General features: G+C 54.1%; 7 protein-coding genes and 1 non-coding gene across 8 annotated transcripts; 4 read left to right on the top strand and 4 right to left on the bottom strand.

Annotated features, from left to right (window-relative positions):
* The first annotated feature begins 147 nt into the window (after positions 1-147).
* N656DRAFT_t95 lies at positions 148-219 on the top strand. The gene has a single exon. It is a non-coding gene; the product is annotated as a tRNA-Gln (tRNA).
* A 1,438-nt stretch (positions 220-1,657) lies between these two features.
* On the top strand, positions 1,658-3,285 carry N656DRAFT_712247 (uncharacterized protein; the record flags this gene model as incomplete). The annotated part of the gene is made up of 3 exons (XM_064811795.1): positions 1,658-2,211; positions 2,272-3,019; positions 3,118-3,285. 3 exons carry the CDS (start codon positions 1,658-1,660, stop codon positions 3,283-3,285), a joined length of 1,470 nt encoding a protein of 489 aa, XP_064668605.1.
* Positions 3,286-4,427: 1,142 nt separating this feature from the next.
* On the bottom strand, positions 4,428-6,868 carry N656DRAFT_755889 (uncharacterized protein; the record flags this gene model as incomplete). The annotated part of the gene is made up of 3 exons (XM_064813108.1): positions 4,428-6,365; positions 6,398-6,620; positions 6,687-6,868. The coding sequence occupies 3 exons, from the start codon at positions 6,866-6,868 to the stop codon at positions 4,428-4,430; spliced, it is 2,343 nt and encodes a 780-aa protein (XP_064668606.1).
* Positions 6,869-9,420: 2,552 nt separating this feature from the next.
* Positions 9,421-11,093, bottom strand: N656DRAFT_780826 (carbohydrate esterase family 1 protein). The gene is made up of 3 exons (XM_064815454.1): positions 10,494-11,093; positions 10,094-10,439; positions 9,421-9,889 (listed from the first exon to the last, which is right to left on the bottom strand). The coding sequence occupies exons 1-3, from the start codon at positions 10,650-10,652 to the stop codon at positions 9,516-9,518; spliced, it is 879 nt and encodes a 292-aa protein (XP_064668607.1). The 5' UTR covers positions 10,653-11,093; the 3' UTR covers positions 9,421-9,515.
* Positions 11,094-11,952: 859 nt separating this feature from the next.
* On the bottom strand, positions 11,953-13,740 carry N656DRAFT_769567 (uncharacterized protein; the record flags this gene model as incomplete). The annotated part of the gene is made up of 1 exon (XM_064813714.1): positions 11,953-13,740. The coding sequence occupies one exon, from the start codon at positions 13,738-13,740 to the stop codon at positions 11,953-11,955; it is 1,788 nt and encodes a 595-aa protein (XP_064668608.1).
* Positions 13,741-14,581: 841 nt separating this feature from the next.
* On the bottom strand, positions 14,582-15,484 carry N656DRAFT_166585 (uncharacterized protein). Its single transcript, XM_064808726.1, has 4 exons — positions 15,330-15,484; positions 15,155-15,245; positions 14,894-15,060; positions 14,582-14,827 (listed from the first exon to the last, which is right to left on the bottom strand). The coding sequence occupies exons 1-4, from the start codon at positions 15,360-15,362 to the stop codon at positions 14,699-14,701; spliced, it is 420 nt and encodes a 139-aa protein (XP_064668609.1). The 5' UTR covers positions 15,363-15,484; the 3' UTR covers positions 14,582-14,698.
* Positions 15,485-16,938: 1,454 nt separating this feature from the next.
* Positions 16,939-18,173, top strand: N656DRAFT_780832 (SAM-dependent methyltransferase). The gene has a single exon (XM_064815455.1). The coding sequence runs from the start codon at positions 16,982-16,984 to the stop codon at positions 17,885-17,887; it is 906 nt and encodes a 301-aa protein (XP_064668610.1). The 5' UTR covers positions 16,939-16,981; the 3' UTR covers positions 17,888-18,173.
* A 133-nt stretch (positions 18,174-18,306) lies between these two features.
* Positions 18,307-21,090, top strand: N656DRAFT_830201 (SDA1-domain-containing protein). Its single transcript, XM_064818596.1, has 4 exons — positions 18,307-18,456; positions 18,516-18,543; positions 18,595-19,322; positions 19,380-21,090. Exons 1-4 carry the CDS (start codon positions 18,374-18,376, stop codon positions 20,779-20,781), a joined length of 2,241 nt encoding a protein of 746 aa, XP_064668611.1. The 5' UTR covers positions 18,307-18,373; the 3' UTR covers positions 20,782-21,090.
* The last annotated feature ends 38 nt before the right edge of the window (positions 21,091-21,128 follow it).

Consider the following 21,128-nt stretch of genomic DNA (forward strand, 5'->3'; position numbering starts at 1 on the left):
AGGACTGTGAAGTAAGGCGATGGATTGTAGGTCCGGTTATGCATCTTGTACAGGCAGGAACGTCGAGAAGAGAGAGAAACGAGGTAATTGTTCTTTCATATTTATTCAAAATCGTAAACAGACTTCATGCAGCACGTGCCATGTTCAGGTTCTATAGTGTAGCGGTTATCACTCCGGATTCTGATTCCGGCAACCCCGGTTCGAGTCCGGGTAGGACCTCATTTTTTGTCGGGTTTTCAACGTCCTCATTTTGTCACAGCAAATTCAGCTCGCAGCGAACTTTCTCACACAACGCAAGCGTTGGATTCATTCCAAGTTCCCAGCAGCACGGTGAGAGCACCTGCAACCTCCGATCATATCCATGAACTCATCAACATGTCACCGTTCTTGAATGGGTGATCTGGAACAACGCCCTCTGAGGTCAAGTTTTTTGACTCGATTACCATACTAGTACCAGGTACGGCTGTTCGGCATGCATTAAGCCCGACAATGCTACTGTCCCCAAGCAGAGCAGTGCCATAGAAGTATCCGTTGACATGTTAACACGTCAGGTGGGAACGGATCAGATTCAGGTACGGATACCCAGTAGATCATTAGGCATGAATGGCTGCCAACTACGGTTTCACAGCATGGAGGCTGAAGTCACGGTGAGAGGTTTAGTCATGTGTCTCTCCATCCCAAGCCACTGCATCAAACTCAGATACTGCTGGCAGCCGAGTTTGAAGATGGAGACTATCTCATGTGGGGAACGATAATTCGGAATTGGCCTGCCCGACCGTACTACTAGTATGTAAAACTGGATATACCGGACGTGTTCTAACAAGTGACAATTTCTCAGGCTGAACTACGGCGTCCGCAACCCAGTCTCTACCTAGATATCCAGGTACCCTACTTTGATCAGAAAGGACGGAGACTCATCAGAGTCGAACTCGTGATCTCTACCGCGTTGCAGCCATACGGGCGGAGCATATGACGGCTAGAAGCTCCGTTTCCATGATGTCCGCCTCAGCCTCAGTTGGCTGGTGTAGATGTGTGCCCAACCTTGAGCCGGCTTGACCACATGTTCTTGTTGCCACCAGACTCTTGCAGCACGGCCGGGGTGGTCCAAGACCCGTTGGGCCCCTTTGGACTGAGGCTTTGATGAGCAAGTGGATGTGGTATCGTGTAGACGTATGACTCCAAGTCAAACTGCGTCGCTGGAGTGCCCATTTGAGGCGCAAGGCTGGGCTTCAAAAGCCCCGAAGTGTAAATTCTATTTGATGGCGCTCAATTGATACCATCGCCTGCATGTGAACTCCGAATCTGCAAGCCAAAATGCAGTTTGACCGAGGGAAAGTGATAAGCCCGATTCCATACATGTACTGAAAAGTAGTGATCGCCGTGTAGAGCCTAGTGGTTGCGATGTCAACATGACTGGAGGCCCCTGACCGACGCCGCGAGTACAGAATCAGGAGAGCCTCATGCTACCAAGCCGAGATTGCCGCTGCAATCCAGATGACTATGACTATCTTACTGGCGAGTATATATGTCAGATTAAAGGATCAAGGTAGGTTGGATGCCGGGCGCCGACTCCATCATTCAGTTCCATGCCGGCAGTATCCGTACTCCCAAAACAATCAGTGGCTATTCTCATTACTGCATAGGTACTCTGTTCACCATGTTCGACCTAGTCGCGCTTCTTTCTACTCTCGGCAGCACCTTGACCGCCCTCATATCCTCCAACTTGCCATCCGACATCTGGTTTACTGTCTCAAACCCACTCCTCGCCATTAATGGGTTGATATCAGCCAGAAGAGCTGACAGGAACATTGTCAAGGACGACACAATTCATGAAATCATGGCTCTGGCTGATTGCCATGAGACAGCCGCCTTGCTCGCTGACCTGATTCGGGTCGACGGAGCAGGCCGGTGGCCACCCCGAGCCAACCACGACCACGACACCTGGCCAGCAGCAATTCGACCTTACAAAGAAGCATACCTGGAAATGGGACCGCTCCTGGCTACAGCAGACCTCTCGCTAGACGACAACGTCAACAGGACGCGCATTGCCAACTTCCGTTCTCTCTTCCGGGAGCTGTTGCATGAGCGGGTTGATATGTCTCAGGTCAAACAGCTGCTTGAAGCAGCCGATGCCGGCCGTTGGGATGTGTTCCCCAGAGACACGTACAATGCCTTTTACTCATGTGTTTCCTGGTGTCGGCATGCGTATCGGTAAGAGACGGCCTTTCTTGTATGTCTTAGTACTGACTCAACCCCCCATCCCTGCCACAGCTGGGCCACGATCCCCGTAGTCCGCATCGCCCAGCTCGAAGAGCACATCGACCTCCCCCCGGAGCTCATCGAGCCGTGGGAGCACCTGCAGCGGCATTTTGGCCTGGTCTCCGCAGCGGGCAACGTGCACTCAACCCTCCTCTTATCCTTCGACTCGCAGGGCGCGTACCGTCTCAAGATCAACACGAGTCCTAGTGTCGCGGATAATATCGTTATTACCTCAGCGGAGGCCGCCTTTGCGGCCATCTTCCGCGAGACCGAGGTGCTTGCCCTACCCATCTACCACGCCATGGTGCATGCCATCTCTTTCTTTGCCCGCGGCGACCTGGCTGCATGTCTGGCGCACACGTCTCGCATCAGAGCGGCGCTGCGCCCGCTGTTTGCCGCCTACTACGACCGCATGCACAACGGGCGCATTGCGCTGGCCGTCTGGGTGCCTTACGTTCAGGGTTTCTTTGGCTGGGGCGTCGGGGGTCATGGCGATGATCGCGATCGCGACGATACGGGCGAGTTGATCAAATTTGGCGGGCTCAGCGGGAGCCAGGTGCTGCTTTTCCAGGTGCTGGATGCATTCCTGGGTATTGCGCTGCCGTACCTGGACGAGACAACACGGAGGCGCTCTGTGCCGGCCAGACAGCGGGCGTTGTGCGAGGCATTTGAGAAGCACTCGTTTCGAGGGAAGTTAGGGGATAGTGAGGTCGAGGAAAAGATTGTGGTTGAGTTCACAGAGATCGTGAAACGCCTCAGGGTAAGATACCTAGGTACTCACCTATCAAACCTTACATCGTGTGCTGGGTCAAGTTTCAGTACTCTTCTGTTTACTTTCATGCTAATGCGGGATTGCAGCTGTTTCGAGCCGCTCACAGGACGCGATCCAAGACCTACCTATCGCAGCCTGCCCCTGAAAGACTGCTAATGACGGCAGGTAGGTCGGTTCTTACCAAGGATACCATGGAAGAGAATCTGGCGGCTCTGGATGCATTTATGCTCGGCAGGCTGGCTCAGACTGTTTAGAGCGACGTTCAGGTTGGTACTTCAAGGAACTAGTATCGATCAAGGGCCGGGTGTAGGTACCTAGTATGGCCACCAATACGAAGTAGGTGGCCTCCTAATTTTGTGTGTACCCGTTTCCGCAGCCTTCAATGGTGGGATTCGGGGGTGGAATTCAGGGGTTCAGGGGGTGGATTCAGGGGGTAATTTCAGAATCAGGGGTATAGTAGTACAATGCATTGTTTGTAAACACACCTAAGTTGGAAGGTCCAATATGCTGAGTCCCAACAACATTCCGAAGTAACAGCCAGAGATTTAGCAGGGCAAGCTCATTTATCATACTTGGTCATAGCAAGGTCCGGTATCAAGTACTTACCTACCTAGACTACGGCACAAAGGGCGAGGGAGTTCTGTAGATTCGGTGCCAACCTATGGGTCGGGAACGGTACCCGCCAATGGCATTCATTACCAAGTCAATCAGTGGGTCGAGAGAGCGATGGCACATGGCAGATCCGTACCTAAGGTACAGTACCTACTTCATACTTGTATAAAACTCCATCATGGCATATGCCACGATTGTTGATTATTGGGGCTTAAGTTCCATGCCAGTAATCTTTTGCCGGACTTCTTTTCAACCTACTTCTTCTCTAATGTTTCAAGAGACACAATGGACAGTCCACCGCTACAGCAGTACTCCTACAAGCTACAGGCTACTTCTTATTGCTAGCCAAACTGGGTGGTCGCCGCCATGTCAGCACTTTATTAAAGCCAAGAGCGTCGCCCAGAACGAGGTGTGTCTACAAGTACATACCTAGGTTCTTTACGTTTGTCAGAAACCTTGGCGTGACGTTCAAGTCAACCTTGGTTCAAGTTATCCGGCCGCATCTCACTCTGATATTAGGCCTATATACGGTATGTACTGTAATTGTACCTCTTGCATCGACGGAGTGTAGTACCTTGTTTCTATATTCCAGTCTCTTTTCAGGAAGTTCCGTCCTCCTCTATGTTTTAAGTAGGTCACTCCAGTGGAAAAATCTTGCCTCCATCAAGGCATCAACCATTCATACTATAATTTTGACCCATCATCACCGAAGTGACCAAACGCCACGACCAGAACAAGACCACCCAAGCTCCACATTCCAACCCAGAATTTACATGCCTAAACGCTATTCCCTCACCCTCCACTCTCTCACAATTCCACCTTTGTACTGCACCCCCCAATCCCTCCGACCGGTCAACAACACTCTGCAAGCCTCGAGCCTCGCATAGAGGCTAACATCACTCCGTGCGCGGGCGCTGTCAACTTCACTATCCAGAACCTCGAGCAGCCCGCGCCCGTCCACGTCCCGGACGTGGACGTTGGCGCCGTGCTCAAGGAGGACGGCAAGGGCTACCTTGCGGCCGAGGCGCGCCGCCAGGAGCAATGGCGTCTCGGCGCGGCGGTTCCGTGCCTCCACGCAGCGGGGCCCGCCCGCGCGGATCAGCGTCTCGATGATGGTCTGCAGCGTCTTGGCCTTGTCATCTTGGTCGTCCGATATGTGCTCGATAAAGGCCATCAGCGGCGTCGTGCCGCGCCTGTCGTAGTGGTGCACGTCCACGTTGACTGACGGGTGCAAGAGCCCCTGCAGGTGGCGCAGGCGGGTTGGAAGGCTCCCTTCCTCAGCAGGGGGTGTTTGCGGGGATGGGGAGGAAGCCCCTGAAGTTACCCCTGGGCTAAGGGGGTAGACCTCAGTAATCGAGTCTGTGAGCTTCCGCTTTAGGTGCGGACGACTGAATGGGTAGGAGGAGGGTGAGGAAGCGGTAGAGGAGGCTGTGGCCAGGACGCCCCGCTGGACTTGCACGTGGCGATCCATTGTCTGCTGATTGAGGATTGCCTCTGCGAGGCAATGCAGGCCGTTACGACCTTCGGGGTCTTCGGCATTTGGGTTGTTGTAGGAGGACTGGATGACGTTGACGAGTCGTGCGTGGTAAGCCAGGAAAGAGCCTTCATCAGCGGAGGAGGTAGGCCAGCTGCCGCCCCTGTTAGGCTTAGCAAGCCTTTCAATAGGTGGTGAAAGGCTACCAAGCCGACGGGGCGGGATGTATAAGCCATCACGCCCCTGCCGGCTGTCGGAAACTGGGTTGAAACCGAAGGCATCACGGCCTGACACGAGCAGGGGTTCGAATGGAAAGATGAGGCCAGCTAGGGCTCTTGGGTCCCGGGCAATTGAATGGGCTCTGTGAAAGAAATTGCGGCCGTAGACGTCGGTTTGGCAGACCAAGTCCGGGCACGAGTTCCTAACGTGTGCTAGCAGCCGCGTCAGGGGTGACGACGGGCTTGAAAGTTCTGAGAACCACTCAAAATGAAGAATGTGAAGAAAAGTCTGGCCACCAGTATTCACCGCCTTTAGATTCTCGACGTTGGAGCTGATGACCATCCTTAGGAGTGTGTCTTGTTGCCCCTCCAATGCGGCGAGAACGTGAAGCAGCGTGTTGCCGAAGCTGTCGCGAAGGCTGGCGTCAATTAAAGGGAGATGCTTGATGGCATGCTTGGCACGCTCACTTAGTTCACCCTTTGCCGCCAACCATGTATTCTCTCCAGCGGACGTCTCTTCTGCGATCGAGCACCAGCAGTCTCTTTTCCCATGCTGTTGACCGGGAAAGTCGGCACAGTTCCTGGTATGAGCGCTGAGAAAATCCCCGGGCAGCGCGAAGCCCGGTTCCGGAAAGGCCTCAAAAGCCTCAGGGGTTGGTTCCGGGTCAACATGTTGCTCTGGCATGAAAACTTCGCTTAAAGCGACGGATGGTCGACGAGCGGACGATTCCTCTTCTGAAGTCTCCACGATAGTAAATTCTTCAACTAACGTTGAGATCTGGGCTGCGTAATGTGAGGAGCAGTCCGATATTCTCCGTTTTACCTCCTGGACAAACAAATCTGTCTGGCTTGAGTCTGTCGCATCGATACTTTGTTCCACCTGGCCTCTGAAGGCTGCGGGGAGTTTGGTGTGTCTTGCGGGAGGGTTCGAGGTGGAAACGGGGGATACAAATTCAAACCAAGGGGCGTCTCCCGTTATGTGGCTTGACCCAGGGGTGGATGCCTCGGCGACGGAGAGATTGCCCCCCTTCTACGGTGAGAATCATAGTCAGTGCCACGGACTCGGTGACCACCGTTGAGTCGTTGACCACCTACATCCGGAAACTCCAGGGCAGCCAGTTGGCTTGGAGATGCTTTCACTGAGGGCCGCCCTGGTCTTCTTCGACGGGTTGGAGACATGCAGAGATTGTTGATGCGCTTGGCCATCTCAATGCGAGACTCGGGCCGCAAATAGCGAGGATCGTTGTCCAGCATCTTGTGGATGGTCTTCTGGGCCGAATTTTTCCTGCCTACAGGTCAGCGTCACGCTGATTCTACGCTTGACCATTAGCAGCGGGAAAGCTCGCCGCACCTCGGTTTAAACGTATCCTCCTCGAGCACTTTGATGATTTTTTCGATGGAAAGCGTTGTATAGAGATACAATCTCGCGAGCTTGCGAGATCTCGAGACGGTCCACTGTGGCGGCCGTCCGATCCGAGATCCGGAAGGTGACGGCCCAGTGGTGATTGAGGCAGGTGAAGAACTCGAAGCCATTTCGAACGAACGCGTCCTCGAGACTGCGCCAGCGCTGTGAGGTCTGCGTGGGTATAACGAGAGTGACATCCGGTGATATTCGTCGACGCCGGCATGGCTTCCATAGAGTGTATCAAGGCAGATGGAGCCAGATTGGCCAGGTTGGGCTGCGGGCCGGAGCCTAGTCATGATGTCCTATGCATACTATGACTATCCACAGTCAACCGGATAGAGATTGGCTTGCATATATGGCAACGGGCAATTCCGAGTGTTTATCTCGGCCGTGGAATGTGCCAAAACACCCCCGGACATGCTCTGCCGCTTCGGCTGGAGAGGCCGAGGGCGAGCCCCATTCCGTAAGGAGAGCACTCGCCGCAAGAAGCTCGGTGGGAATCTGTCAACCGGCTTGGCAGAATCTGACTTGTCGATGTTTGAGTGGACATGGAGCTCTGGGAAGACGGACCTGGGAAGCGCATGGTTTGATATCGAGAGACCTCGGATCCCTAGGAACATGGCTGGTCGGACGGGTACCTCTCTAAGTATAAAAAGTCGGATGCAACGTGGATCCTCATGGGCTTCTATGCAGCTTCCATTTAGCTTCCATGCAGGGGTCTCTTTCTGCAGTGTGTGTGACCCAACACACTTCTGTGCCACACACCTGAGAGCTTCCCCCCACTAATTGCGGAGTGGCACGCAACACTGCGGGAGTAAGTTAGGGAAGCAGCTTGAAACAGGTAACCCTGCAGAGCGCCTCATCCAATGGGAGTTGTTCGCCTTGTCCGTCAGCCATGTGTAGCCATGTGGATTCCCAAGTAGCCTAACATTAAACAGCTGCGGAAGGGTAGTATCGCATGCCGAGGGGTTCTCGTTGATGGCACGTGGCCAGAGCATCTGTCACCTCGGGTCAACCTCTGGGGTTTATAATTCCAATCGCGCTGATGGCGTTACCGGGAAGGAGATTCTTTCGTCTCAAGCCATGCAGTGGGTATGGTGTACACATCAGGAGAGGGAGGTTGCCAACAGACCAGGCGTCGCGGCGATCATTAATGAACGCACCACTAGAAGGCTTCCGTTCATACGCCACGACATTCTTTTCCTGGCTTCCTCCCTGTATTGTACATTGCAGCTATGCCGTGGCTGGTTAGTGTGACCGTTCCCTTTTTTTTTGGGGGGCTGGGCATAGTGTTTGAGAAGAGTCCGAAGACGATGTGACCGGGGCGGAACGGCCGATGGCTTAGGTCGAGACTCGAGAGCGATAGGGACGCGGCAAACCCCAGATGCTGCGGATCCACTTGGAGATTCTAGGGTGAGTCAATACAACTAGGTGTGTCGTTGATGAAGTGTTGCAGCCGCTGATCGTGAGTCTTGGCTGGTGTTTGCGGCGAGATCCGAGGGCTTGTCGAAGAGGGATTGGCTCAGCTTGACTACCTGCGGTTCGCTATGCGGAGTATCCGTACCTCTGAGAGCAGTATCAGAATCAAGTTTTCGCCTACTGAACACGGAAATGGCGTTTTGGCGGTCAGCTGAGTGCCGAGTTCCTGAAGATGTGTAACTTACCTGAGGTGCCTATCAACGGCACATATCTCGGTTTGCATTCAGTCTGACATTCGTTCCCTGTCCTACAGACTGCAAGATAAGGTAAGGTAGGTAAAGATGCAGTAGCAGTAGGTAGATTACGACTTACTGTGGTGGTGCCTTCCCTACCTGTCAGGGCAGGCAGTGGTGGCAAGAACGGTAGGCAATATCGGAAAGCGCTTGCTTGGATTCCAGGTCTGGAGTCGCTCGCTACCTCACTTTCGCTCCGGATTTCATCTGACATGGCAAAGCGTGTAACTTATCATGAATGCACAACCTGGGATCATGGTGCTGAAAGCAATGGTCAGTCAGGTATCTGTACAATTATGACCACCTGTTGCGCTTTTCGAACCATAACCTGTCCAACACGCCATCGACGATTGGGCGGCCTCAAAGATGCGCTAGCTCCCCCTCTTTCAGAGCTACCTCGTACTCTCTCATCGAACCACCATGATGAATCGAATCTGGAAGCCATAAACGGCCAAAGGAATTGACCGGCGAGGATTCTAGCAAATCTCAGCATTGGCAGCGAATGGATGTTGTGTTCGTTCAGTCTCAGCCTCTCAGGTTGCGGAACTTGGGGATTCTCACAAACACCTCTAACTGAAGCAGCATGAATGGTTTATGTTTGCTCGTTTCATGTTTGAAGGCTGACACTGCCCGGCAGTTACAGTGCAGCAGGATTCAGAATGGCCCTGCTCGGTAAGGGATGGGAGGGTGGCAGTTCCGCAGTCCGCGCCGCAATGATGCGAACTGCAACCCGCAGAAAGCGAGGTCTTTCCGTCTGATTGCAATTGTTTTCAGCTTTCAGCACTCATCAAATATGGGGCTCGACAACAAGTTTAACGGGGGTCCATATGCAGCGTTGATATCCAAGGTATGTAGCCCGAAAGTACATTGAATCACCGTGATAGTACCAAAAAGGCAAAAACCTCAAGTGATCTAGATGGTTTCTCCGTGCAGGGCTAACTACTACACTACTCAGCTCATAGATGCATCCCGGGCCGTTGACGGCGAACCCCCCTGCCACACCCTTCCCACCGCCGCCTCGAACTCGAATCGGTCAGTCCATGGGAGACTCGTGGGCAACGAATCAGTTGATCAGACCAAAGAACCTCAACATTTGTTGCTCGTTCACGGTGGGTGCATGGCCCACGCCTTGCCCAAAGAATCCCTGCAGCTTCGTCCCATCTCCGTAGATCTGCTGCGTGAACTGGGCCGATGGTACTCCGGTTACGTTCCGAGTGAACTCAACGCCAAGGACATTGGACCACTGCTTCAACGCCTCGACGGCGCACTGCGGCCGTACCAAGGTATCGGCCAAGCCATGCGATATCTGCATCCGCGGTCGACGTCCGGTATATCCTGGGTACGAGTTGCGAACGAAGTTACCCCACTCCTGCGGCGTATGCTGCAGCCCCTGGGCACAGGTCTGGTTGGGAGCGAACGGTGTGGCTCCCTGGGCACCTGTGTTCAACGATCAGCCACCTCCTTATGTTGTTTTCAGACTTTCAGTTCAGAATCTCGAGCAGCGGATCCGGGCCACCGGTCATGCCCGGTGGCGGTCTCGGACTAAATTTATGACGATTTGTTTGCTTTACCAGCCCGGCTTGCTCTCCTTCAATCTTGTTCTGCGCCGACCTCCGGCATCAATACGAGAGGGAAACATACCGGCGAAACAAGCATGAGGGGTTCCAGAGTAGGCTGCCCCCGCCTCGAACACGTCGGGATACGAACCCGCGAGGACGTTGGTCATCATTCCGCCGGACGAAAACCCCATGACGTAGACGCGAGCGCGGTCGGCGCCGTACCGCTCAATGGTATAGTTGACCATATTTACGATGCCGAGTGCGTCCCCGCCCGCGCCATGGGTCAGGCTAGCCGGGCTATGCACATCCCAACAGTTGCTCATGTTGGGCGTGCTGGGGTAGATGAGGATAAACCCGTTGGAATCGGCGTAGGACGGCAGTCGTGTACCGCTGAACCATTGCTGCCCGGTACCTCCGCAAGGGTGGAGCTGGCGCCCTGTCAGTGAAGTTCAACAACCAGCGGCGATGGGCGCATTTCTTACCGCTACTATGATAGCTGGCTTGGTGGCCAGCCTGTCGGGCACATAGATGTACATCTGAATCCTGGTAGGGTTGGTGCCGAAGTTGCTGACCTGCTGTAGCGAAGCGCAGAGGCCTGATGCCGCCAAGGCGGCGAAGGTAGCAAGAGACTTCAACAGCATGGTGAGATAACTGCGCAAGCGGGACAGGAACCGTGAGGGCTTGGGATGGTGTTTGGAGTCTTGAGGCTGGGCTACACCTCAACGCTGGGCGGCAGCAGGAGGCGATTAAATACTAATACGCTCGCAGGTCACCTCGAGCCCATCTCTCTTATGGCAGAGATGCTACCACACCCAACGGAGCCGGATATAGTTCCCGATGAGATGCTAATAGCTCCAGCCAGGGCCCAGCAATCAGTCCAGCAACATCAAAGGTACGGCGATGCTACCAGAACACCGAAAGCTGCTAGCGATCTGCATTTTCATGTTGAAGTCGCTCCCGGTCACGTATCCCGGGAGGGATGGTAACGGAGGCGGGTAAATGCGGACCAGGCATTCGCGGCTGAACCACGAACCTGGTGCAAGCTCAGAGATCTGTTGTGGATATATAACCGAACTGGAGAGATGGGGAAGGCTTCCCATCGGTTGCAAGACTCGGCAACTGTTCTCTAATGTAACGCTGCCTGGATTGGATATTCGGAGTCAAGACTGCCTTTTATGGCAGTCCCCGCCTGTTGCATTCGACCATTTATGCCAAGTTTAGTGGCACATCATGCTTCCCCATTGGAGGCGCATGTAAGTCATGATCTTAGTTCCGGACCAAGCATACCCCTTATATTACTCCCTCTCCGATCTCCACGCACCATCTCGCTCGGCTTCAGAACGCGGGAATGGGAACTCTTGCAAACCGTTATGTAGGTATCCTCTGCGCCTGGACGCTGTGTCAAGCAACTACTGACAGTGGTACACGTAAGGGAATATCGTCCTCAAGACTTGTCATGGTCACCATGGAGTCAAACGACCCTCTCCGGCTAGATGTAGGTATCTTAAGCTTGGGGTCAGCCATTAAAACGACTCAAGACAGAATAATACCAGTAATTCTCAAACTGTCCCCATAGGGTCATGTGATATAGTTTTATGCGAGTCTCAAATCTCCTGCCCTTCTCATTTTGTCTAGCTTCCATGTGCCTCTCCTAAAAAGTGAAGAGAACCAGCTCAAATCTGAATGCATCCTCCCAAGACTGGAGCTCAACCACAAGTTTACTACGGTACCTAAAAAGTGCTTAAAATGGTACTATAACATGAAAGTTCCCAGCCAGATTTCCAGTTGTTTGCCAACACAATGTTCTAGCTAACAGACCAGACCCAAAATTCAAATCAACAATCTTTTATACTCTCTCAAATTCTCCAGCGAGATGCCAATCTATTAACCCGCAAACCAAGTTCACCACAGCCACCAGCCATTCATCGAGTCCTCAGCTGCTCAGCACCCGTACTTCATGACCAAGCCCATACCAGCCACATTGCCCTGAGTGAACTCCACACCCCGTGGGGCATGGCCGTCAGAGCCGCCATGACCAGAAGCCCCCTTGCCTTCAACGGCGCCCTTGTCAGCACCTTTGCCCTTGGCCTTGTCGTCACCCTTTCCCTTGCCGTCGTCCTTGCCCTTGTCGTCCTTGCCCTTGTCGCCGTCCTTACCCTTGTCGCTGTCTTTGCCCTTGTCACCATCTTTGCCCTTGTCGCCATCTTTGCCCTTGCCCTCACCCTTGCCATCGTCCTTGCCTTTGTCACCACCCTTGCCTTTGTGACCGTCCTTCCCCTTATCACCGTCCTTGTCCTTGCCGTCCTTGTCCTTGCCGTCCTTGTCCTTGCCGTCCTTGTCCTTGCCGTCTTTGCCCTTGCCGTCCTTGCCCTTGTCACCGTCCTTGCCCTTGTCACCGTCCTTGCCCTTGTCACCGTCCTTGCCCTTGTCACCGTCCTTGCCCTTGTCGCCGTCCTTGCCCTTGTCAGCGCCCTTGCCTTCCTTATGGGCAGAAACCAGGTCGTCTGAGAAGCCGTGTCCACCGGCCTCATAATCGTCAGCGACGGTCAACCGGTAGCACATCTCGGGCCGGCAGGCTGAGGTGCTGATGGTCTTGACGGCGCCCTTGGTGACTCGTGCCGAGCCGACCAGCATGCCAGCATCCGGACCGTCCAGGGCATAGACATTGACCCTGGCGCAACCCCGAACTTGCATATGGGGGTTGGTCATGTCGAGCATCAGGGTGCAGCGCGAAGCATGTGCCGCCCCCTTCTTCTGGCCGACGCCCTTGGAGTGGGTGCCCTTGCCAGCGTCCTTGCCTTTGCCGCCGTCCTTGTCCTTCCCGGAGTCTTTGCCCTTGTCTTTGCCAGCGTCCTTGTCTTTGCCAGCGTCCTTGTCTTTGCCAGCGTCCTTGTCTTTGCCCGAGTCCTTGTCTTTGCCCGAGTCCTTGTCTTTGCCCGAGTCTTTGCCCTTGTCCTTGCCGGCGTCCTTGTCCTTGCCGGAGTCCTTGCCCTTGCCGGCGTCCTTGCCCTTGCTGAGATCCTTGTCTTTGCCGGAGTCCTTGTCTTTGCCGGAGTCCTTGTCCTTGCCGGAGTCCTTGTCCTTGCCGGAGTCCTTGTCCTTGCCGGAGTCTTTGCCCTTGTCTTTACCACCGTCCTTTCCGTCGTCCTTGCCAGCGTCGTGACCAGAGCCATGGGCGACTCGAGGCTCGACGCCGCGGGTTATCACACCCTGACCGCCTCCAGCTCCTCCCTCCCCGACACCGAAACCAGCACCGTCATCGTCGTCGTCATCGCGACCACCAGCCGCAGCCGGCATCATGAAGCCCACATCCAGCGGGCTATTCTCAGAAATGGTGACCGAGTACGGATACGCCGGGGTCCTGGGTTGAAGCACAGGGTACGCAACTGGACAGCTCGCGCCGTGGGGGCCGTCATCAGCGGCACCACCGCCATGCCCGCCGCCGCCTGCCTGGGGTTTAGCCGCACGTTTCCACCAGTGGCCGTACCCGAAGCCGCCGCCCGGGAAGCCAACGCCGAAACCAGGTGGGTAATTGCCGAAACCGAAACCAGGGCCGAAACCGCCATTCCCGCCGCCAAAGTGGTTGGAAGGATTGCCGCCGAAACCGCCACCTCCGAAGCCGCCGCCTCTGAAGCCAGGGCCTCCCTGGGGAGCGGCAACATTGTTAGTTGCCGGCGCCGCGGAGACGGTCAGGGCGGCGATGGAGAAGAGGAGGATTCGGGGACTCATGCTTGGTGGCTGTCAATGATTGCGAAATGGAGCAACTTCTCTGAACGATAGATCGAAGTGGAAGGAAGGCGTTGCTTTCTTGTTGGTCTTGGTCGAAAACGATGGCTAGGGGAGGAAGGCATTATCCTTATTATACCCCTGAGCCTGCCGGCGACGCGGCATGTCGATGGCAACGCATCCATATCGACTGTAACCTGACTGTAGCCATCGGAGAATCTCTATGGCATGCATGGGCTCGGACACGGCTTGCGCTGTTGCCTCATCACGGTCTCGGAGGTTGGAAGACATTGCATCAAGCATTGCGTGTCTGAAGGTAGGCTGGGAATCTGTGATCGCGGATCGCGGCGAACGAGTCTTCCGAAATGCGGTGTTCCATTCGGTCGGCGAAGCTAGCCGTGGGAGGTCGGAATGTCGGCCACCGATTGCTGTGATGTAGATGATGTCTGTGAGCATACCTAGCTGTCGCACGATAGCGAGCTAAGAGACTCAAAATCGCTGGATGATGATTCCATCCTCTGCCGAGGACCATAGCCGGGCCATGACGGCATCCTCCTGGTTGACTTGCGTGTAACCGATGCTCTCCCTATCCACACGGAAGATGACGAAGGCTGAAAACGTCGAATTTTTGCTGATTCTGAAAATAATTCAAGATGATATCTCATGACTGCCTGGTCCGCCTTGTGCCATTACGCTTGAAGCTGTGTATTTGTGTATTCAAATTTCGTGCCCCTGAACGAAATAGAGTTGAGTTCTTGCAGCACATGAGCCAAGAGAGCGGCACAGCATACAGCTTGCATGTGAAATGGGGCATACCGATTGGCCGGGAATCAGGAACGATGACTGAATTGCGCATGTTCGCAGCCCACGTTGGGCTACGCAAGCACTTTCGCGTACATCCATGATATGTCGACCTAGCGTCGAGTCGTACATAGCAAGTACGTTCCTCCAGGCACCACCTCTATTTCAATGCATGTGCTTCCTCATCCCAATACTGCCCGGACAAATCGCCTGCTGGCTGAACTTTGTTCCGTCCATCCAATTTGCGGTAGGTGAGGGAGTCGAGATCGATATCGAAGAAAGTACGAACCTTTTCCCGTCATTTAGCTTCCATAGGTATTCTGTTAGAACTCATAGCGTCCTCTTTAGGGCTTACACTAATGCCATAAATGTGCTTCGGTGCGTAGACCTCGCGGAAATCGATGCCGATGCTAGCTCCGCAGTACTCGCAGAACATCTGATCTTTATTCTTGGTATTGAAGCGGTAGTTGCTACAGCGAGCACGGCTGTCGTTATACCAAGTAACAGATGAAGCCTCGGGGTCTAGAGGTTTGCTGAATTAGTTTCCCTCTCTTTCAAGGTTTCACCCTCTCCAAGCTTTTGGGAAGGAAGGGGAAAGGGAGGGAAAGCAACTCACAAACGAGAAGATAGCCGAATCGTGTGCACGCAGAGCAGTTGCAGTTAAGCACCTTAGTCTGGGGCAGCGGAGGCGTCAGGGTGACGCTAAACTTGATATACCCGCAATGACAGCCCGCCTTGTAAGTGCCGCTACTCTTCTCGTCTTCCTCTTTTTGTTCCTGCTGTGAAGATACCTCTCCACGCTTCTCTCCTTCGTCCTGAGACATGATAAGCAGGATCGACCTCGAAAGGTGTGCTGGTGGTTTTGCTCTATCAGGACGAGCACGATAGTAGAATACGATACTCAATATCTGTAGAAAAGCCTGAGCCGAGCTGGGAAAGGCCTGTGCAGAAAGAAGCGTAAACACCTTTAACCTAGCTGAACACTTAGTAGCATCGAAGAGAAGAGTGGGGGCTTCCTTTATCAGATCTCCAAGGGAGCACAGCCCCGCACTACGACCGGTGACCGCAGATGTTATTTGGAATACTCGGACTGTGGGAGGGACTGATTGGCCCCATTCACAACACCCTCGCAAAAGAGGCAGGTGTCATTCAACGGAGGTCTGTGAATGAATTGCCCAACCAGGGCGGCAAGTTGGTACGAGCGAGAGAACCCGATTATGCAGGTGGCTCTCTTATTCAAGGAACCGTATATTGCTCATCGATCACCGGGTGAAGCAGGCAATTCCCATGATGCAATTGATGGGGTAGGGTCTAGTACCCGGCGTGAGCCCAATTAAGCCTATAAGGTATCTTGGTGGTTCTGGGTTGTGGGACATGAAAAGCAGTGGAAGAATGTGTGTGTGTTTTGTGTTTTTGGAGTGGATAAAAGTTGAAGTTGGCCAACTTGGGGTGGAAGTTGAGATTGGAGATGCCTAGCCTGCCCAAGATACAATGAACACAAGAATATCGATGCCGTAGCTCCTTCCCATCCGTCAAGAATCTCTCACGACAAGGCGCGTCGTCTAGGAAAGTACTGTACACGTGTATTTATGCCCCACTGTCGTGTGGGCTCTGACCAAGCCCACACTGCTTACCTCACTCAGCCAGCCACACGCCCCTTTTTCTGGCCTCCACTGTACAATACCTTGACCTGGATTTCCCTTTTCCTTCCTCCTCAATAGCTGCGTCAATTTCCACCACTTTGAACCCCTCTACTTTCCTCCGTCCCCTTAGACACCCACACTACCCTCTGATCTAAACTCCTCGGTTATTACCACATTTGGGGCCACATGCACTGGACCTCAGGGCTCAGGCTCGAGGCCATGCTCAAGCAGATCGTTTCTTTAGGGAAGAGACGACGGCCATCCTACCCCTATCTTTCTGTTTTCTATAAGTACTATATAAGTCCGCACGCATAACCTGCACAAAATAAGATACATGTAGCCTTAGAGTAGCACTGTTCGACAGTTTGTGATAATCCACGAGGCACGAGATGGTAGTACTACTCGTAACCGCTCCTGCCATTTGATGTCATGCCTCGAGGGGATAGAACGAACTTAGGGAGGAATGGGAATCAGAATGGGCCCAATAGCAGGGGAGATCACCCTTGTCTCGAGACATCTCGATGGACTCACGGTCCCCTATTATCTTGTACACTACCTAGATCCTGCAAAAAGGGGCATTAAATACCTCTGTAAGTGGCCCCTAACTGCCGAGGGTTGGGAACGGAAGGATCAGCCAACAGAGAGTTATGGTTGGTTGCGATGCTGTTGAGGTGTGAGTCACACCACGTATAGGTAGGTCACTGAAACCTAGAATGTGCAATTCAGACTTGAACCTAAGAAAAGATAGTAGTGCCCTACCTTCTCTTTGCAACGGGGATAATTGAAGAATATTCATCACCATGCCGCTTTCTCTCTCATCCGCGGACAAAATCGCCTCATATGGCATCCGTGGCGCCGACCCCTCGCCGTCGTTCTTAGCCATTGAACTCAGCCAAGCCCGGCACCGTATCAACCTCATTAACGCATGGGATCCCGCAATAGGCCCTGGCACCCGGGTTCTCGAACTTGGTTGCGGTCAGGGCACCTGCACGCAGGCTCTCGCGGAAGCTGTTTCCTCCCCGGGCGACCACACCGGCGCGGGGCACATTACGGCGGTGGATCCCGGTCCGCCCGAGTACGGTGCCCCCTTCACGCTCGGCGAGGCGCAATCTCACCTCGCTGCTGGACCGCTCGGACCGCTAGTGACATTTCACCGTGCAGATCCTATAGACTTCCTCGCCGCCCACGCAGATACGCAGTGGGACGTGGCCGTGCTGGCGCACTGCATTTGGTATTTCCGCTCGGATGACACGCTCCGGCAAATCCTCTCGGCGCTGCGGGGCCGGGTAGCACGGGTATGCCTCGCCGAATGGGCACTGCACGCTACGGAGCCGGCGGCGACGGCGCATGTACTCGCTGCGGTGGCGCGAGCCACATTTGAGGCGCACCGAGTAGACAGCACGGAGAATATCCAGACGCTGGCGAGTCCACGAGCCATAAAGGAGGCCGTGCGACGGGCCGGCTGGAAAATGGAGACCGAAGGGACCATTGTCCCAGATGCTGAGTTGTCGGACGGATTCTGGGAGACGGGTACGGTGGTGGATCAGGGGTTTGCAAAAGATGTAGATAAGGAGATCAAGGAGGAAAGAGTGAAAGCGGCTTTGACGTCTGCGAGGGACGCGGTTATTGCAGCGGCGGACTCGGCTGGGGGCGCTAGAATGGTGAGAAGTATGGATGTTTGGGTCGCGACACTGATTCCGGAATAGCAAGTGAAGACTCTGTAGCTGGAAAGCCACGAGAGTACCCGTCCTCGGGTGTGAGCAAAGCGAAGCTTACGCCGCCGATTGTGTAGCCATGTCCACTGACGGCGGCCTTATACCTGCAGGCTGCGCAAAGGGATAATGTCGCTCTTCATTCAAGCAGCTAGATAGTAGCTATTCAAGCCGAAACTTTTGACTGGCCACGTCAAATAGGTATTGCGAGACAAATAAGTCGAAGACGGCGATTGTGACCTCTCGATCCTTGGATGGGGTGGAGGGTGGAAAGAACAAGATCCCTGCCGATCCCGATTCCCCGCCACGTGCCCGCACCCGTCCCCATTCCCCAAATCGATAGCCCCACGGGCCCCGCTAAAATCCCCCTGCTGCTTAACGTTATCGATAAGCAACACTTCTCAACGACATGGGAAAAAACTCGATTGACAATGGACACCGAAAGTAAACCACGACAGTCAGCATACCGAGGGCGCCAAAATGGTGAAAAGAAAGGTCGCCGCGCTCGAAAAGGTAGAGGCCGATCTGGTCAGTCTGCAATACAAGATTAGGAGAGACCCTCGGTAAGTTCGCGACCTGCAATTGTCCACGTCAGTCCATTTACTAATCAACGCTTCCGCAGCTCGTACGCCCAAGAGTTCTTTGACCAGGTACGAATACTCTCTTCCGTCGCGCCAGGGTAGCGAATTAATCAAGCGCAGTGGCTTGCATACGATGCGCAACGCCAGATCTTTATTTCATCTCCCGCGACGGCCTCGAGCGAGGACGTAAAGAAGTTTCACGACCTCGTCGATCTGGTCGCCCACGTGGCCGACCTCTACCCCGATCTCACCGCCCCGTTCCCTGACCACCTGAAGGAGCTCCTAAACCAGCACCATGCTACGCTCGACAAGGAATTGCGGGAAAAAGTGGTGGGCAGCCTGGTGCTGCTGCGGAGGAAGGACGTTATTGACTCGACCAGCCTGCTAACAACACTGTTCCCAATCCTCATCTCCACGCCCAGCAAGACGCTTCGATCGCTCTTATACACCAAAATCATAAGTGACCTACGGGAATCAAATTCAAAGGCAACCAATCACCGTCTCAACAGAACTATTCAGACCGTCCTCCACAACCTTGTCACTTCAGACCGCACCTCTACCAAGGGTATGTGGGCCACGCGGATTACCCGCGAACTATGGCGCCGCCAGATATGGACTGATGCGAGGCCTTGCGACGTCATGAAGGAGGCTTGCTTAAGCGACAACGAAAAAGTGGTTGTCGGAGGTGTCCGCTTCTTCCTAGGGGGGGATAAAGAGAGAGAGGAGCTAGAGGATGACTCGAGCGGTGATGAGATTGACCTGAAGAAAGTCAAGCATCAAGGGACAATAAATAAAAAAACGAAAAAGCGCCAAAAGGCGTATGAGAGAGCCCTGGAGAAAGTCAAAAGGTGTGTCTTCAGCTTACTTCTGGACTCTAGTAACCACTTCAACTAACATGGTAACAGGCAAGAGCGCAAGAAGAGTGCGCCCTCGCCGTTGAATTTCTCGGCATTGCATCTCATCCACGACCCACAAGGGTTCGCCGAGAAGTTGTTCCAAAAGCACTTGCAAAATGCGAAAAACAAGTTCTCGCTCGATAACAAGCTCCTCATCCTACAGCTCGTCACTCGCCTCGTCGGCCTGCACAAGCTCACAATCATCTCCCTCTATTCTTGGTTTGTTCGTTACCTGACACCCAAGCAAACGAATGTCACGTCGTTCCTCGCATCATTAGCCCAAGCAACGCACAACCTGGTACCACCGGATGTGCTCGAGCCACTCATTGTCAAGATCGCGAATGAGTTTGTGTCGGAAGCATCCGCATCCGAGGTGGCCGCTGCTGGCATCAATGCCATTCGAGAGGTGGCACTTCGGCAACCGCTCTGTGTAAACGAGACACTGCTGCAAGATCTGGTCATGTATCAGAAGAGCAAAGACAAGGGCGTAGTCATGGCGGCCAAAGGCCTGCAGTCTCTGTATCGCGAGGTCTATCCTGAGTTGCTTCAGAAGAAGTACCGTGGCAAGGAAGCTACCATGGGCCTTCGCTCAGGGGAGGTAAAACAACGGAAGTTCGGCGAGGAAGAGGAGGGAGGTATTGAGGGTATCGAGCTTCTTGAGAAGTACAAGGAGGAGCAAAAGCGACAGAAGCAGGCTGAGCAAGCGGCGGCAAACGACGGAGATGTCAAAGACAAGGACGACGAAGATGAGGATGGTTTCAATTCGAGTGATTGGGAGGTTGGATCGACAGAGAGCGAATCATCAACGGGCTGGATAGACGTCAGCAGCGAGTCAGAAAGCGAGGACGAACCCGCCAAAAAGCGTCTACGGAGGGATTCGTCCGATGTTCCCGACCTCGTCGATACCTCAAAGGAAACAGACTCTTCCGCTGCCGCTGCCGAGGCCACCAGGATATCCAAGCTTGCCACCACCTCCATCCTCACTCCCGCCGACCTCGCTAAGCTGGCTGAACTTCGTCGTGAAGCCAAAATCGACAAGGCTTTGGGCAACCAATCAAAACGCAAGAAGGAACTTATCCAAAAGCATATTGACGAGGGCCTCACGGCCGAGGACATTGAGCTGCCCGCGCAGCTGGGCAAGAAGACGACCAAGGAGGAGAGGATAGCGCTGGCCAAGGAAGGGAAGCCCGGGCGCGAGGAGCACAAGTCGACGCAGGCGATCCGCAAGGCCAAGAAGGAGGCCGAGGGGAAGAGCACGACCAACAGGGAGAAGGCGCGCAAGAAGAACTTTCTCATGACGGTCGGCAAGGCGAGGGCGAAGCACAAGCGGAGTCTGGTCGAGACGAGGAAGACGCTGCGGGCTCACATTGCGAGGAGCAAGAGTGGCGGGAGGAGGAGAAATGGGTTGTAGACGGCTTGCGTCGTGCTTATTGGGTAGCTATGTCTGTCAATGATATTGAGATGACGGCTCCAAACGACATCGTCCCGCCGCGTGATGCCAACGGCACTTTGGCGTAGAAGATATCGAACTACGCACTTGGTCGACCTAATGCTTCATCGCTCCACGTTTGCCTCTGTGGTGTTTATATTGTTGTTGGTTTGGTTTTTGAGTCAATATTGCTTATCGAAGGGATTGTCCCCGTGGTCCTAGCCTCCTAGGTCAAGCTGAATCTTGCGCGGACTGGGGCAATACTACTAATACCATAGGTACTATACTATCCATATCATCAACAGGCTGTACGATATGAGTGCCTGATG

The sequence above is a fragment of the Canariomyces notabilis genome, assembly GCF_033297395.1.
Source record: "Canariomyces notabilis strain CBS 508.74 unplaced genomic scaffold N656scaffold_16, whole genome shotgun sequence".
Lineage (NCBI taxonomy): Eukaryota > Fungi > Ascomycota > Sordariomycetes > Sordariales > Chaetomiaceae > Canariomyces > Canariomyces notabilis.

Coding starts and splice junctions, on each gene's coding strand:
- N656DRAFT_780826 (XM_064815454.1), bottom strand. CDS start 10,652: ATGCTGTTGAAGTCTCTTGCTACCTTCGCCGCCTTGGCGGCATCAGGC. Junction 10,440..10,493: donor AGCCAGCTATCATAGTAGCG/GTAAGAAATGCG, acceptor ACAGGGCGCCAG/CTCCACCCTTGCGGAGGTAC. Junction 9,890..10,093: donor CCCTCATGCTTGTTTCGCCG/GTATGTTTCCCT, acceptor CGTTGAACACAG/GTGCCCAGGGAGCCACACCG.
- N656DRAFT_166585 (XM_064808726.1), bottom strand. CDS start 15,362: ATGTCTCAGGACGAAGGAGAGAAGCGTGGAGAG. Junction 15,246..15,329: donor AAGGAGAGAAGCGTGGAGAG/GTATCTTCACAG, acceptor GGGTATATCAAG/TTTAGCGTCACCCTGACGCC. Junction 15,061..15,154: donor ATTCGGCTATCTTCTCGTTT/GTGAGTTGCTTT, acceptor GCAAACCTCTAG/ACCCCGAGGCTTCATCTGTT.
- N656DRAFT_780832 (XM_064815455.1), top strand. CDS start 16,982: ATGCCGCTTTCTCTCTCATCCGCGGACAAAATCGCCTCATATGGCATC.
- N656DRAFT_830201 (XM_064818596.1), top strand. CDS start 18,374: ATGGTGAAAAGAAAGGTCGCCGCGCTCGAAAAGGTAGAGGCCGATCTG. Junction 18,457..18,515: donor AAGATTAGGAGAGACCCTCG/GTAAGTTCGCGA, acceptor ACGCTTCCGCAG/CTCGTACGCCCAAGAGTTCT. Junction 18,544..18,594: donor CCCAAGAGTTCTTTGACCAG/GTACGAATACTC, acceptor AATCAAGCGCAG/TGGCTTGCATACGATGCGCA.